A 15,886-nucleotide genomic window follows, 5' to 3' on the forward strand; every position below is an offset into this window, starting at 1 on the left:
CGAGCCCTGTAACATTTCAGCAGAATGATGGTCATCAGCACCAGAGTCCTTTTCCAGGTAGGGCAGCAACTATGTTTATATCTACATCTTTTCCAGAGTTTTAGAGATAAAGGGGAGGTTTGATATCGGTCAGTAATTGGACAGCTGACAGAGCTCAAGGTCAGATTTCTTAATTACTGGTTTAATATCTGCTAATTTAAAACATTTTGAAACATTCCAAAATCATTACATGAGTAAGGAGTTATTTAATTTCTGTTGTTGCTGGTACTATCTGCTTGAGAACAGTGTTGGGTGTAACACCCCAACTATACAAAGTACAAAGTAACGTTAGAGTACTTCTAATACTTTTTTGATGTATCGAGTAATCTAACGCTTTAGGTCCGCCATTTAAGTACTTAGTTATTTAGTTACTTTTTCAAAAATGTAATCCGTTATTCAGTAATTTATGTAATCTGTGAGCCAGACAGTGTGAAACCGTGTAGGTGAGATAGGGGTATTAGTAGGTGAGATAGGGTATTAGTAGGTGAGATAGGGTATCAGTAGGTGAGATAGGGGTATTAGTAGGTGAGATAGGGGTATTAGTAGGTGAGATAGGGGTATTAGTAGGTGAGATAGGGGTATTAGTAGGTAAGATTGGGTATTAGTAGGTGAGATAGGGGTATTAGTAGGTGAGATAGGGTATTAGTAGGTGAGATAGGGTATTAGTAGGTGAGATAGGGAGATTAGTAGGTGAGATAGGGGGATTAGTAAGTGAGATAGGGGTATTAGTAGGTGAGATGGGGGTATTGGTAGGTGAGATAGGGGTATTAGTAGGTGAGATAGGGTATCAGTAGGTAAGATAGGGGGATTAGTAGGTGACATAGGGGTATTAGTAGGTGAGATAGGGGTATTAGTAGGTAAGATTGGGTATTAGTAGGTGAGATAGGGGTATTAGTAGGTGAGATAGGGTATTAGTAGGTGAGATAGGGTATTAGTAGGTGAGATAGGGAGATTAGTAGGTGAGATAGGGGGATTAGTAGGTGAGATAGGGGTATTAGTAGGTGAGATGGGGGTATTGGTAGGTGAGATAGGGGTATTAGTAGGTGAGATAGGGTATTAGTAGGTAAGATAGGGGTATTAGTAGGTGAGATAGGGTATTAGTAGGTGAGATAGGGGGATTAGTAGGTGAGATAGGGGTATTAGTAGGTGAGATGGGGTATTAGTAGGTGAGATAGGGGTATTAGTAGGTGAGATAGGGGTATTAGTAGGTGAGATGGGGGTATCAGTACTTAACAGATTATGGGCAAAACTTTACTGAGTGATGATGGTAGAATAATAATAAAGGTCGTGACTAAAACAACATGCATGAGGAATCACAAAGGAGTTTTCATTTTCTGCAATGGAAAAGTACTGAACTAGTTACTTTTATCAGAAAGTAACGCTGTAATGTAACTAATTACTTTTTAATGACAGTAATTTTGTAATGTAATTAGTTACTTTGAAAAGTAACGTCCCCCAACACTGCTTGAGAAAAATGTGTCGGTATAGGATCTAATACACAGGCTGATGATATAGAAGAAGAGATGAGTGAAATATTTTTGTTTTTGATCCAATATGGTTAGTTTATGATCTGCATCAATTAAACTATTTGGTTTTACAGCCTGAATTTTTTGCCTAATGTTTACAATTTTGTTATTGAACTGTAAGAGTGGACAGATAAATTGATCTAGCAGGCTAGATCTAGCACTAAGAGCTTTTTTTATGGTTCAGGATGCTCTGTAACACTGTTATTTAAATAATGAAATAATAAAAAAAATGCATTTTGTATTTATTCAGAGTTTTTTTTGTATTGAATTGAAATTAGTTTGATAATCTAAATTATTTAAGTGTGACAAATGTGCTTAAATACACACACGCTGGCAGCTGCATGTCCATATTACTTTTGCTGCCTCAGATGTTAGGGTCTGCTCGCTATTTTGTCCACTAGATGACAGTACAATGAGCTTTTAAATGTAAGATGTTGGCTTAGCGAAATTACATTTGGCAGACGCTCTTATCCAGAGCGACTTACATTTTTTTTTTTTAACTCATTACACATCTGAGCAGTTGAGGGTTAAGGGCCTTGCTCAAGGAACCAACAGTGGCAACTTGGTGGTTGTGGGGTTTGAACCTGGGATCTTCTGAACTGTAGTCCAATGCCTTAACCACTGAGCTACCCCTGCCCTATTGTAAAACAGGTGCCTGGGATGCTTCGACTATTTTGCCATTACTACATAACAGTTTTTATAAAAAGACCCAAACACAGACACAAACTTTCCTCAGTGCCCATGTGTAATGGCAGGGAAAAGGCAACATCCCTGTAACATACTGTACATACATCAGCAAATCAATGATCCCCTCTACTGGAATTATTTGGTAACTACAACTGCTCTAAATACACTTGGCATTGTGCCTACGGTACATCTATATTTACTACACACACAAAGGGGGCCCATCTGCTCATCAGCTCTGACAGAGAGCATGCAGCATGGAGTTTCACACCATTAACTGAAAGCACTTCCTGAGTTACTTATGACCAAGAGAGATCTCTTCCTCTTGCATGTGCACATAGTCTTTCTTTAAGAACATAGGAAGTGTCAAGGCTTCACACCCCTGCTTTGCTCTGTCAGTCAGTCATTCTAGAGACAGGATGGAGCTCAGTCCACAAACTGTGATTGTCTGTAAGTAAATGTTCTCTTCGTGTCTTCTTTAGAGTGACAGGTGAACATCTGAATGTCCTGAGTGATGAGGTTATTGTGTGATTAGGACATTGTGTGTACTTCAGCATGACTGCTCAGGTGGATCAGTGGATCCATATCTGTTATGAGAAGGGTTTAGTTTGATGTGTAACTACTCTCAGTAACTATGATAGTTCAACAGGACAAGTTTAAAACACAGGGTTTAAATAATCTAATGAGTGTAAATGAGTCTGTATGGTTGGAATCTGTAGCTGATCTTCTGTGTCCTGATGTCACCTGCTGCTCAGTGACATCCTCTCATGACCCTTTTTATCTGCTTAGGGAAGTAAGTAGAGGAAATGAAATGTTTGTACTTTCACTAATGAAAATCATAGTTGTGACTAACTGAAATGTCTTTAGCTGCTGTGGTCGAGGCTGGGGTGCTGTTTCCTGTAAACAGATAGAGTTTAACAATACCTAGGCTTACCAAGAAACAGGAAGCATTGTCACCATTGTGGTCTGAGCATCAAATCTAATGAACAGTGATATATTTTAATTTGTTATTTGTAAAATGACATTAGTCATTTTAATGATTAATTATTCCATTATTCACCTGTTTGTTTCAACTTTAACATCAAACGTTCTGCAGAAAAGAGCAGATCTTGTTAGTCTTGCCTAGTCTCAGCCTAGACACACATGGTGAGTTGCCTGATGTGGTTTAACCTTTATTTTTATATATATATATTTTTTATTAACCACTGCAAGTGGAAGGGGAGGAGGCATAAAAGTGGATCTATGAGAGAGAGAGAAACTAAGATCTTCCTAATGACTCTAAATATTCAATAAACGTTGAATTTAATTACATTTTTATAAATACCTTTACCAGTGGTCATTGTAGCAAAGTAGCTTTACAGCAATAAATACATTTATATATGCTACCAGGCAAAGGTTTATTCTATTTTTTGCTATTGATATGTTCTGTAAGTCATCCATGAAGACTCTAATTTAAGGTGAGGTTCATTGGTCATTTCTAATGCTGGTAACTCTAAATGAGCTTCTCCTCTGCAGCAATGGTAAGTTTTGGTCTTGTTTTCCTGGGAAGGTCTTCATGAGAACCAGTTTCTTCATGGTGTTTGATGGGCTTTGCAAAAACACTTTACAATACAGGTCTTAAAAGAATTGTTCCAGTACAGCTGAACCAATTACCACAGCTAAACAAAAATGTAGAAAGACTGTATAAAACATAAAATTAGACCTTATTTAGACTGGATGATGTTAGAGAATGGCTCTATGTTCTTTTGCAATTTGTGTTGATTGTATCTTATGATGGACTGCTTCCGGACCACTTGCCCCTCCAAGACTGTAAAGGGTGACTTGATTCAAGAGTCTCTTATACTTTCACGTTCACTTGGCATTTTGGCAGTTTTGGTTTGAATAGTGTGGTACTTGTGGGGGAAGCTGTGTGTGACATCACATTTTTCGCAGGGGAACCATATGTAGAATAATATTCATCTAATTCAGAAGAATGAGGGAGATGTCAGTTCCAACTCTTTGTGAGTTCGGCATCAGGTGCTGTAGGGGAAGAAAAAACATACATTGCTCTCAAGCTGGTTTTCACTGTTGGGCCATCCTTGTTTTCTTTTATACCCTAAAGCACCTTATTCTCTCCGTGTGCTGCCTCTCGGCATATTGTATCAAGTCACTGTACCTGAGGGCATGTGATGAGAATGCTATTGGCCTGCCATTGTGTATACATGTGGCCTCAAGTCCAAAGCACAGATCAATGGCTCTCTGACATTGACTGATGGGCTGGTAAGGCAGGATTTGAGGTGATCGAATGCTTTCTGATGCTGCTGCAACCAACACCATGAAGTTAAGTTGTGACTTTTCTCAGTGAAATGTCACCGAAGTGTGATGGTGATGTGACGGCTGTTGAAACAGGAGCTGGCTGGGCCTCCGAGTGAGGCTCACCCTTTCATCTGGAGATCGCTGGTTCGATTCCCGGGTGATGCTGTAACCTCTCACAGCTAGAGGTCTAGAGAGAGCTGATTGGCCGAGGGAAAGGATGAGTGGTACTTCATGCTCCCACAATAATTGTTTCACCCAAATGAGGATGGGTTCCCTGTTGAGTCTGGTTCCTCTCAAGGTTTCTTCCTATTACCATCTCAGGAGTTTTTCCTTGCCACTATCGCCCTCGGCTTGTTCATCAGGGACAAACTGACCATTTTGATTCATACACATTCAAATTCCATACAAACTTTAATAATTCTTTTGATTGTGTAAAGCTGCTTTGGGACAGAAGCAATTGTTAAATGTGCTACACAAATAAAATTGACTTAAATTAAATTAATCACGGCTCTACAGCCAATCAAGGGCATCTGTGAGCTCAGGCAAGTGGAAGGAGCGGATGACATTGTTTTTCTTTCAGAGGGTTTGGTATGTTGACTATAATGTTTTAAGTGCAATGTCAATTCACGTTTTGCTACACTAAATATTTTCTATGTTGTGTTTTTGTTTCCTTTTTAGTGCTGATTTCACTTATCCCAGTGTCACATACTCAAGGTGATTTCTACCTATTTAGTGACCATTACTCTAAATGTATACTAGTAATTAAATTGCAGTCTTTAAAAATTGCACAGTTTAACTAAGCACTCCAGAAGTCTTCAACTCCAGTCCTGAAGGGCCAGTGTCCGGCACAGTTTGTAATTCACTTACACCTAAAAGCACCCACTGAACATGGTAACTAACAAATGATTTGAATCAGCTGTCTTTAAACAAAGGAATCACCAAACTATGCTGCGCATAAGCCCTTCTGAACTGGAGTTGAAGTGCCCTGATGTATACTTTGGAATTCCTTTGTAGCAGAGATCTTTTATTAAAACTTTATTTATTTAACAGTGGGTCCTAAAGCTGGGGTGTCCATAAAGCCTGATACACATGTGTACAGAGGTGAGAGCGTTACTCTCAGATGTGACATACAGGGAGGAGAAGACACTGAGTGGACATACAGCTGGTATAAGAACAATTACAGACTTGCCGTTCGCATGGGCTACGGATTCTATACAGGCAGCACAAGGCAGAAGTACATTCTCCGTTTTGTTAGTGAGCCTGACAGTGGTGACTACACCTGCCAAGGATGGGACGGTGATTCTCAGAGCTCACTGATCAGTGATGTTGTTACACTGACTGTTTCAGGTGAGTCTGTGGCAACACCAATTTAATACTAGAACTACATTTGTGGTGAGTAAAGCTGGGTGATAAACATGTGTAATAAACATTTAGGACAATAAATAATATGTAATGTGATAAGTCAGCGATTAACATGTGCAACATGTGCAAGAAGCTTGGAATTCAGCAAGAAGGCAGTCTATATCACCTTATGTTGTCTCTGCCATTATCTTATTTATCAGGATGTGTTGTAGTTTGGTTCTTTTGATTCAGACCAAAAAATACCTTTAGTTTTCCAGTATATAAAGTCACAGTTCACTTATTGCTTAGCACTGGGATTTTCAGCATCAGATCAAAAGCCACAACAGATAGCATGTGGATTATACATGATGGTATCTTGAGCATCTTAAAAATTTATGAAAGGTTAATAAAATGCATGTTTATACATTAAAAAGCGCACAAGCATGGCTCCAGATGTTTTTGTAGTTTTGTAGATGTCAAATAAAACAGCTTTTATTCAGACAGTTGGCAACACATGCTCACAAAAAATGACTGAATAAAAAAATAAATAAAATAAAAATAAAAATGAAGGCACGCAGGGATTATTAATTCTTTGATAGACCCATATACTCACAGAGATCCAAAAATGTATACATGCAATATATACCTCTCTTCTGATAGTCACATGGAACTATCACTTTTAAATGAAATGAAAATAAAACATAGTACTACACATTGCTGCGATAATTCAATTCATATAACAACTGTTGGGAGGATATACAAGACGTTATACTCTTTCTGTGCTGTGTTTGATTACTAAGTTGTGGTTGGAATTTTCTACAATCTGGCCACCCACTCTGACTGACTAACTAAGAGACAGATTTGTTACATTGCTAAGTTGTACTCCTTCTAACTACAGTAGTTGGCCTGGCATTACGCATTCCTGACAGGAATGTTATTGTTCATATATTAAATGTACTGATTTAATAGTTTGTATTTTCTGTGTACCAGAGAGGCCAGCACTGAGTGTATCTCCACAGAGCTGGCTGACTCAAGGAGACTCAGTGACTTTAAGCTGTGTGGTTACAAAGTCCTCTACAGGATGGAAATTCAGCTGGTACGCAGATTATCCCTACAGAAAAATCAGAGACAGTCACGGCGATATTGTTTATGGAGCCTCCTACACAATCTGTCCTGCCGCTCTTAATCACACAGGAGTTTATTGGTGCGATGCGCAGAGAGAAGGGTTGTCCTTGAGATTTTCATCCAATAAGCAGCTACTATGGATCGCTGGTGAGGAAAAATATCACTCTTGTGCTGGAGAGTTGATCATAGCATATGCATGAATTAAATATCAGATAAGGATAATTACAGCTGCGGTGAGGAAGCCCTCCTGAGTGAGGAATGCTTAAGGCAGTTGAATAGCCCTAACCACTGGAAGATTATTCTCATTCAGATAGCACTGTTTAGTTAAATCAGGTGTAAATGTGTTTCGTGCAAGTTATGCCTTAAAAACATAATCATAATAATGCATGAATTATAATGTTGTGTGTTTAAGGTGAATCTCCTCCAGTCTCTCTGACCATCAATCCCAGCAGAACTCAACACTTTACTAATGACTCTCTCTCACTGAGCTGTGAGGACCAGAGTAACTCTACTGAACTAAGAGTGAACCGATACACACACAGTGAAAAAGTGTCAAGTTGTTCACGTTGGGGATCAGTTACAGGATCTATATGTAAAATCAGCTCCCTCTCCACATCCCACACTGGAGTTTACTGGTGTGAGTCTGAATCTGGAGAAAACAGTAATCCTGTCAACATCACAGTGTATGGTGAGTCTACATCTAGTGAGTTTATTGTTGAAGGAAAATGAAGGAGGATGATTTAGAATTCCAAGTTTCCAACATGGGAAAAATTGTAACAAGACACGTTTTTTTATTTTATTTCAATATTAAATATTGTTCTTGAAAGTTTCAATCTTCTGTTATTGTAATATTACCTGAAGCCAGCAACAGAATAGCACAGTTAAGTTTCTCACATGAGGTGAATGAGCTACAGTAGAGCAGGTTAAACACTGAACATGGCTGTAATGCAGCTCTAAACAACTCTAGTTTAAATAATTTTCATACAATTCAACACAAAAAAAACAGCAACATGATGGAGTTCCCTTGTGAAATCGGGAACAATGCAACAGCTACCCTTTCAAATAAATTGCTATTTGTCCATTAATTGCATTAGAATAATAATGCACAGTTTAAAATGGTTTTATTGCACAATTGCTCTTGCACAAAAAAAAAATAGTGTAACTCTATTGTAAGATGTTACTATATTTTAAATATTGTAACTATTGAAAGTATATTGTAAAATTCAAAATATTGTAACAGTATACAACAGTGTGCACTGTAGATTACTGGGAGCAGCTCTGATTGTATAGTCTATTGGTAGCAGGGAAAAAAAAGACCTTCAATATCGATTTTTTCAGACGCTTAGGATCTAACAGTCTGGTTCAGTCATTCCCCAGCACTTATGCCAGGTGTCCAGGGGAATCCCCAAAACTGAGCTGGCCTTCTTTATCAACTTGTCCAGTCTTTTCCTGTCTCCAGTAGAGATGCTGCTGTGCTAGCAGACCACTTAAGATAGCAGAGGCCAGCACAGAGTCAAAAAAGGTCTTCAGTATTGCTCCTTTCACTAGAAATGACCTTAGTCTACTCAGCAGAAAAGTCGGCTCTGTCTCTGTGCCTACGGAAGTCTATCACCAGTTCTTTGGTCTTCCCCGCATTTATCCCAAGGAAGTTTCATTGGCACCAGTCCACAAAGTTCTAAATTAGTTCTCGGATGACTCTGCCATCACCATCCAAGATCAGGCCAATGATGGCAGAGTCATCTGAGAACTTCTGCAGGTGACAGGTTGCTGAGCTGAATGTGAATTCAGCAGTGTAGATTGTGAACAGGAACAGAGACAGGACCATTCCCTGGAGGTTCCAGTGTTGCAGACAACCATGTCAGACTCACAGTCTTGTGTCCTCACATACTGTGGCCAGTTCGTGAGGTAATCCAGTAATTACTGTAGGTGGGTAGATGACCCCTCAAAAGTTGGATGGTATTAAAAGCACTAGAGAACCAGCAAACTGTCACGGACATGCCGGATCTGTAACAAAACACAACTCTCACTGTGCTCCAAGCCTTTTCCAGGTGAGAAAAAGCAATATTTAGGAGGAAGATGCCGGCATCTTCCACTCCAATTCCATACCCCCTCCCTGAGCTTCTGTAAGTAGTGGTTGGAGTGGCAGCTGCAGGGAATTGGGAGGGATGAAAGGTTATATGAGTGTTGGGTAGACTGTGAGCTGAAATCAGTTTAGAGAGAGGTGAAGCTTGCTATGGAAGCAGAGAAGAGGGGTGGCAGCAGAGTTGGTTAGTTGATCAAATCTCTTAAAGAATAGGTTCAGATCATTCACCTATTTCTGGTAACACTCAGCCTGAGAGCTGGGCTTCTAATGACCAGTAATGCTTTTGAGCCCCTTCCACACATTGATGACATTGTTCTGCTGCAGTTGATCCTTTATCTTCTTCTTGTAGTTCTCTCTGTACAGTTTTCATCTTCTTTATGTATTCTGATTTAAAAACCTTCTTTAAGGAGAGTCTTTATATTAGGGTTAATTCATGGCTTGTTGTAGGGAAAACATCATACTGTCCTGGTGGGAACAGTTTTCTCTACACAAAGAAGACAATACAATCCGTTATACAGTCTGTTATATTGTCAATATTATCCACGTGTGAATTACAAAGTTATTTCTACAAACCTGTATCAAAAGAATCTTTTATAACCGTGCATGTCCTCACTATGCTGGAGACAGCCAGTTGCCTGAACACAAGCGGTTTGTACACAGGTACAGAGGGGAGAGGAGTACGAAAACATACATAGGCAGAGTGAAGGATGAAGGGGCATTAGTAAAATCTCCAGAGATAATAAAGGGCATTTGGACTTAACAACAGAATGCAGAACATTGCATGCTTCTTCACCACCAATAGAGGTATCGTGATAATGTGGCTATCACAATGACATGCGGGAATTCCCTTGGCGTTGTTGTACTTTTCTGTGTTGTAGATGGTGATGTGATCCTGGAGAGTCCTGTCCATCCTGTCTCTAAGGGACATCCTCTGACTCTACGATGTTTATATCGCAACACAAAGTCCTTAAACCTCCGAGCTGATTTCCATAAAGATGGATCAGTTGTCCGAACACAGACGACAGGAGAGATGATCATCCCTAGGGTCTTAAAGTCAGATGAGGGTTTCTACTCCTGTAAACACCCGGAGAGAGGAGAGTCTGCGAAAAGCTGGGTAGCAGTCAGGGGTGAGAAATTGTTTAAATTTTAATTTAAATACAGCTGAGAATTAATGTGTTGAACTCAGGGTTTTTACATTATGTAAGCTATATTGTTTAGTATATGTAAGAACATGTACATTATTGTGTTTGTGTACATAAACAATTCAAAATGAAGAAAAAAATTATTTTATTCAGGGTCAGGTCCATTATGTATAGAAGGCTCATCAGGTGTAGAAGCTCCATTCTCAGTGCTCATGCTGATCAGTAGTGTAGTGACGGCATCTCCGTATCTGCTGGTCACCATCATTCTGCTGTTCAAATGTTACAGAGCTCGAGGTAAGAACTCTTTCACTCACAATTTTTCAGATAACACCTACACTAACTTTAATTAGTGCAAGAGGACTAATTTTATCTCCGAAAAACATTATGTCCTTCCCAATCACTCCTGAGCCATCCATTTTCTTTTATTCACAGCTGCTGAGCTGACTACATTCTAACATATTGCTGAATCCCAAATCACTCTCCATACCCTGATCAGGAGCACCACTTGGTGTGTGGGACAAGGGATTGTACGAAGTATTACACTAGCTTTCCATTTAATGTTATTTGGAATTTAACCTCAGAACCCAGAAGGTAACATAGTTAATATTCTAAAGAGGGCCACCAGCTCTGCCAGTCATGCTTAGTTCTGCCAGTCACATAAGGATATAAATAAGTGGTTGAATTACAAACAAATCATAATCTTTGATAATAAAGTGTCTTTGTGGGGCTGTTGTATTCAAGCAATATTATACTTAAGGCAAAAGAAAAATATAGGCCTTATTTAGGGCAGATAAAGAAGTTTACTCTGTTGGGCCTGATTTAAGACACCAGACGTATAGTTACAGCCATGTGTTCTTGTGTTATGGATAGACTAAGTTTGTAAAAAGGAATCCTCCTTGGTGGTCTATTAGATGTTTACTGTGTGTATACAGTATGTCCTTTACTGTTACCTATGTGATCATTGTATGGTAATTCTATGATGTTAATTTTATTGTTATTTATCACATGGTCATTGGAATTTTTTCCGCGGCTGTGTTACCCTGTGTTTGTAAATTACTCAATTCAAAGTCAATGCATGTTATATTATATTTCGGACCATGTATTTATGACCTTTAATATGGCAAACATTTTGGAGACTATTGTATAATGTATATTATTTCATGTAACGAGATATACATAATCCACAAACACCCTCACCTTTAGAGGAAAGAGGGGGCAGTTCACCAGCTTTATATTCAGTCTCATTTTCTGTGTTCATTTTCTTCTTCCCTTACCTGGAATCTTTGATCACTCCTAAGTACCACTCAAGCTTTCCTGGAACCTCCACCTTATAGTCAAACCTCCACCTTATAGTCAAACCTCCACCTTATAGTCAAACCTCCACCTTATAGTCAAATCTCCCTGAGGAAAATCCGTCCTTTCCCAGCACAGCATGCCATACTTTTGGTTACCTGGGAGATTTTTTCAACACTCCTCAATGTTCTTGGAGATTTTCTCCCCTCCCTTCTGACCAACTGTAATCCTCTTTCTTTCTCCCTCTCCTTAACGCCTCTTCATTAACACTAAATAGTTGCCCTCCCACACACAAGGGAGGAGGAAACCTAAAAAAGATTTGTACTGTAGGCCTGATTCAGGGTCTACAAAGACTGATTTAAGACACATAATGTGGAAAATAATTCTTACAGCCTACTGTATGTGGTATATTATATCTTCACCATATACAGTATGTATTTCCTTTCCTGATAATAATCTAATCAGATAATCAATTATAATAATTCTATGGAAATTCATTTTCATTTTATTGTTATTTTACCAATAAGCATAACATTGTATACTTTTAAACACCTACAGAATGATTACATATTTCATTGCACAGAATTATCACATGTAGCTCTTTGTTCATTGGAATTCTTTCCCTAGCTGTGACAAGAATAAACATATTATTGTGCAGTTAACTGTGTCCCTAAATTTTATTGATCTTCTTAAGGAAATATTTTCTATAACATTAGCCCAAACATGAATTTCAATACTAAAAGCTTACAATTATGGTAAAAAAAATATATCATTCTTAATTTTTTTTCTCTGCTGAACATCATTTATCCTTTTTATACAATACTTAATATACAGCGATACTTTAGCATATTCCAGAAGTGAGTTCCTAAGGAAAAAAAATCTTATCTCGAAACACATTTTCCCATAGGAAATATTGTAAATGCAGATATTCAGTTCTTTTGAAATAAAATATGAAGTAAATAAACATTAAACCTCACTTAACCTTAATTGATAAGAGCACTGGCAGCTTACAGTATATAAAAAAAAAAAAACTGAATGTGACTCCCTTTTCTTCCTGCTACCATTCTTGATTATTGGGACCATGGTGCTAAGTCTTCACTAAATCTTGCATAAAATGCAAAATAATCGAAAATATATGTTGAAATGCTTTATTTGTCTTTACACTGACTTAAACGAGTTTTAAACAGCTACTGGCATACTGCCACTTAATTTGGTTGCTCATATGCCGAAAATGCGTTGCATGCTAAGTTCATGCAAAATCTTAAGCTAAACATTGCATAGTTCGTATGCCGAGGTACTGCTGCGTACATCTTATAGATAGCACAATAATGAAAACATTTAAGAAAGTATTAATGGTCTGCAATATAGCACTTTCAAAAATAGCCTATTTAAGCAAATGTACAGTATTTATAGTTACTAATAATGTACATAATACGTATTGAGATAAAGCATGTTGCCAAAAGCATGGATAGATCTCAGATTATGGTAATGAGATATAAAGAAAATAAAACGTATCCTTTTAAATTAGATCTAATGAAAAGAACAGATGATGAGTGGTGCCGAGTTGTTACCTTTCTCATTATCACAGGGGTTAAATATTGGATAAAGTTTCTCAGTGAAAGTCTGACCAGAGAAAGAGTAAATATTAGACTTTGCATCAACATCATAGAAGGAGATCAGACCCTCTTCATAATCCACAAACACCCCCACCTTCTGAGGAGCCTGTTTTAAAGTAAGAGTCACAGGAGATGGTTCGAGAGCTTTATATTTATTCTTATTTTCCATATAAATAGTCCAGAATCCATTTTTTGGACTTACTGTAAATTTCCCTTTTCTGTTAATGGACTCTCTAATCACTCCTACGTGCCACTCAACCTTCCCTTTAACCACCACCTCATAGTAAATTCTCCCTGAAGAAAATCCGTCTTTTCCCAGCACAGCATAACGCCAGTCGAACCTTTTTGGGTTATCTGGGAGATTCTGTCGTATGCCTCTATATCTCACTTGTTTCCTATCATTGGACAGGAACAGCATAGGATTCACTGTTTTAGGATCCAGAGTCACATTTACTGAGAAACAGAAACAGAGCATACATCAGCTTCATCATTGAAAAAGATAATGAAAAAATACATAGATTATATATTTTTTATAAGATTGTATTGACTATCCATATGTATGTCTAAGTGTTTATATTAAGATATAACCAGAGAATATAGGAAATATGTAAACTATTTTAATATTATTATTATTATTATTATTATTATTATTATTATTATTATTAATAATAATAATAATAATAATAATAATAAATCATAATCAGTCGCATTTTCAGAATTCAGAATTCGCAATTCAGAAATGACTGCTAAATGCTGCAAACGGACAAATTTGAATGTTGTTGGGGTGTGTTTTTGGTGGTGCGGCTATAACTTTAGACTATGGACTTTAATCCATCTCTTAAGGATTAATGAGCTGCAGCTTATGTGGTAGCAGATAAAACATTAAATTAATTCATAATCACAGTACTTAAATTACAGTACAAATTTAGAATTTAAATAAAATATAGGTGTTTCTTATTTGCATCAAATTTATAGAAAAAAGCCTTTAGAGCTTTTACTTTAACAGCATACCTCTCGTTTTCAAAAAATAAAAATAAAAATAAATGAACCCCAAGAGAATTATTTAAATAAATAAAAGGTTATGTTACCTGACTACTACTGAGGGGTATTAGAACACATCTTTTAAATAAATTTGTTATATATATATATATATATATATATATATATATATATATATATATATATATATATATATATATTTTTTTTTTTTTATTATTATAATATTAATTACTATAGTAACATTGTCAGAGGTGACCTATATCTATTTATTTCAAAGAAAAACACAAAAAAGTATTTTCAAAAAATAACTTGAAAAAAAATGGAAAGCTAAACAAGTAAATCTCAAAATTGTGGACTTGACACTTTTGATGTGTCCTTTGAAAATGTATTTCTTTATTGCAGGGCAGACCTGACACCTCTTTCTGTTCAGAATCAGGTGGCCTCAGTGGGGTTGTGGCTGTGGCTGTGTAGGTTGATGTTGAGGCAGTGCTGGCCGAAGAGGATGCTGGACATAAGTATAACACTCCGGTGTTTTTTTGGACAATATGAAACAACCGTGGTGGTGTCTGCAAAAGCAAATTTTAAAGAAAGTGGAGCCCTGCACTTCACCTGCAAAATTTTAGCAGGCAGCTCAGGTTTTTTTTTTATTTTTTTTTTACTGTGCCCACCATGGTAAGTTTCCACCTGAGAAGTTCTTGTCCAAGTTCATCGCTGGTAAAAATTTTTTTATTGTGACCACACAGTCCAAAAGTCATATCAAGGACTACACGTTTTCCTTGATTTTTCTCAGGAATGCCACTTGCATGTTTGCCTGTGTAAATCTGCAGATTTCATGCATAGCTGGTTTTTGCATCACAGGCTGCCCAAATTTCTATGCCGTATTTCCCTGGCTTACTAGGCATGTACTGCCGAAAAGGACATTTTCCACGGAAAGGGACAAAATGTTCATCTAGTGTAACCTCTGGCCCAGGGTTGAACATCAGTGAAAAGAGCTGCACCCACCTTTCTCTGACATCCCTAATGGTAGCAAGCTTGTCATATTTTTTTCTAGTTTCCCTGTTTCAACACTATCATCCCCCAACAACTAATTGGGAAGCTGAACCTGTTGGGCCTGAACACCTCCCTCTGCAACTGGATCCTGGACTTTCTGACCGGTAGGCCTCAGTCAGTACGGATCGGGAACTGCACCTCCAGCACCACCACACTGAGCACTGGGGCCCCACAAGGCTGTGTGCTCAGTCCCCTGCTGTTCACACTGCTGACTCACGACTGTGTAGCAACACACAGTTCGAACCACATCATTAAGTTCGCTGATGACACGACCGTGGTGGGTCTCATTAGCAAGAACGACGAGTCAGCGTACAGAGAGGAAGTGCAGAGGCTAACAGACTGGTGTAAAGACAACAACCTGTCTCTAAATGTTGACAAGACAAAGGAGATGGTTGTTGACTTTAGGAGGACACGAGGCGACCATTCTCCGCTGAGCATCAATGGCTCCTCTGTGGGAATCGTCGAAAGCACCAAATTCCTGGGTGTCCACCTAGAGAAGGACCTCAGCTGGTCCCTCAACACCAGCTCCCTGCAGAAGAAAGCCCAACAGCGTCTCTTCTTTCTGAGAAGACTGAGGAAGGCCCAGCTTCCACCACCGATCCTGACCACCTTCTATAGAGGAACTATCGAGAGCATCCTGAGCGGCTGCATCACTGTCTGGTTTGGGAATTGTGCCATATCGGATCGCAAAAC

At 38.2% G+C, this 15,886-nt stretch overlaps 1 protein-coding gene across 3 annotated transcripts; it reads left to right on the forward strand.

Moving 5' to 3' along the window:
- The first annotated feature begins 2,565 nt into the window (after positions 1-2,565).
- LOC128520158 (Fc receptor-like protein 5) lies at positions 2,566-15,197 on the forward strand. Of its 3 annotated transcripts, none has more exons than XM_053494445.1 (8): positions 2,566-2,699; positions 5,223-5,258; positions 5,595-5,891; positions 6,876-7,157; positions 7,423-7,698; positions 9,972-10,220; positions 10,389-10,529; positions 14,546-15,197. In XM_053494445.1, exons 1-8 carry the CDS (start codon positions 2,669-2,671, stop codon positions 14,554-14,556), a joined length of 1,323 nt encoding a protein of 440 aa, XP_053350420.1. In that variant the 5' UTR covers positions 2,566-2,668; the 3' UTR covers positions 14,557-15,197. The 3 variants fall into 3 exon arrangements, with proteins under 3 accessions (XP_053350420.1, XP_053350338.1, XP_053350261.1); XM_053494363.1 differs by lacking the exon at positions 14,546-15,197 and adding an exon at positions 10,668-10,798; XM_053494286.1 differs by lacking the exon at positions 14,546-15,197 and having other exon boundaries at positions 10,389-10,606.
- Positions 15,198-15,886: the final 689 nt, after the last annotated feature.

Source organism: Clarias gariepinus, chromosome 1 (assembly GCF_024256425.1).
Source record: "Clarias gariepinus isolate MV-2021 ecotype Netherlands chromosome 1, CGAR_prim_01v2, whole genome shotgun sequence".
In the NCBI taxonomy this organism is placed as follows: Eukaryota; Metazoa; Chordata; class Actinopteri; order Siluriformes; family Clariidae; genus Clarias; species Clarias gariepinus.

Excerpts from the sequence above, each read along its gene's own strand:
- LOC128520158 (XM_053494286.1), top strand. The coding sequence starts at position 2,669 with ATGGAGCTCAGTCCACAAACTGTGATTGTCT. Across the intron at positions 2,700-5,222 it reads TCCACAAACTGTGATTGTCT|TGCTGATTTCACTTATCCCA; the intron begins GTAAGTAAATGT and ends TTTCCTTTTTAG. Across the intron at positions 5,892-6,875 it reads TGTTACACTGACTGTTTCAG|AGAGGCCAGCACTGAGTGTA; the intron begins GTGAGTCTGTGG and ends TCTGTGTACCAG.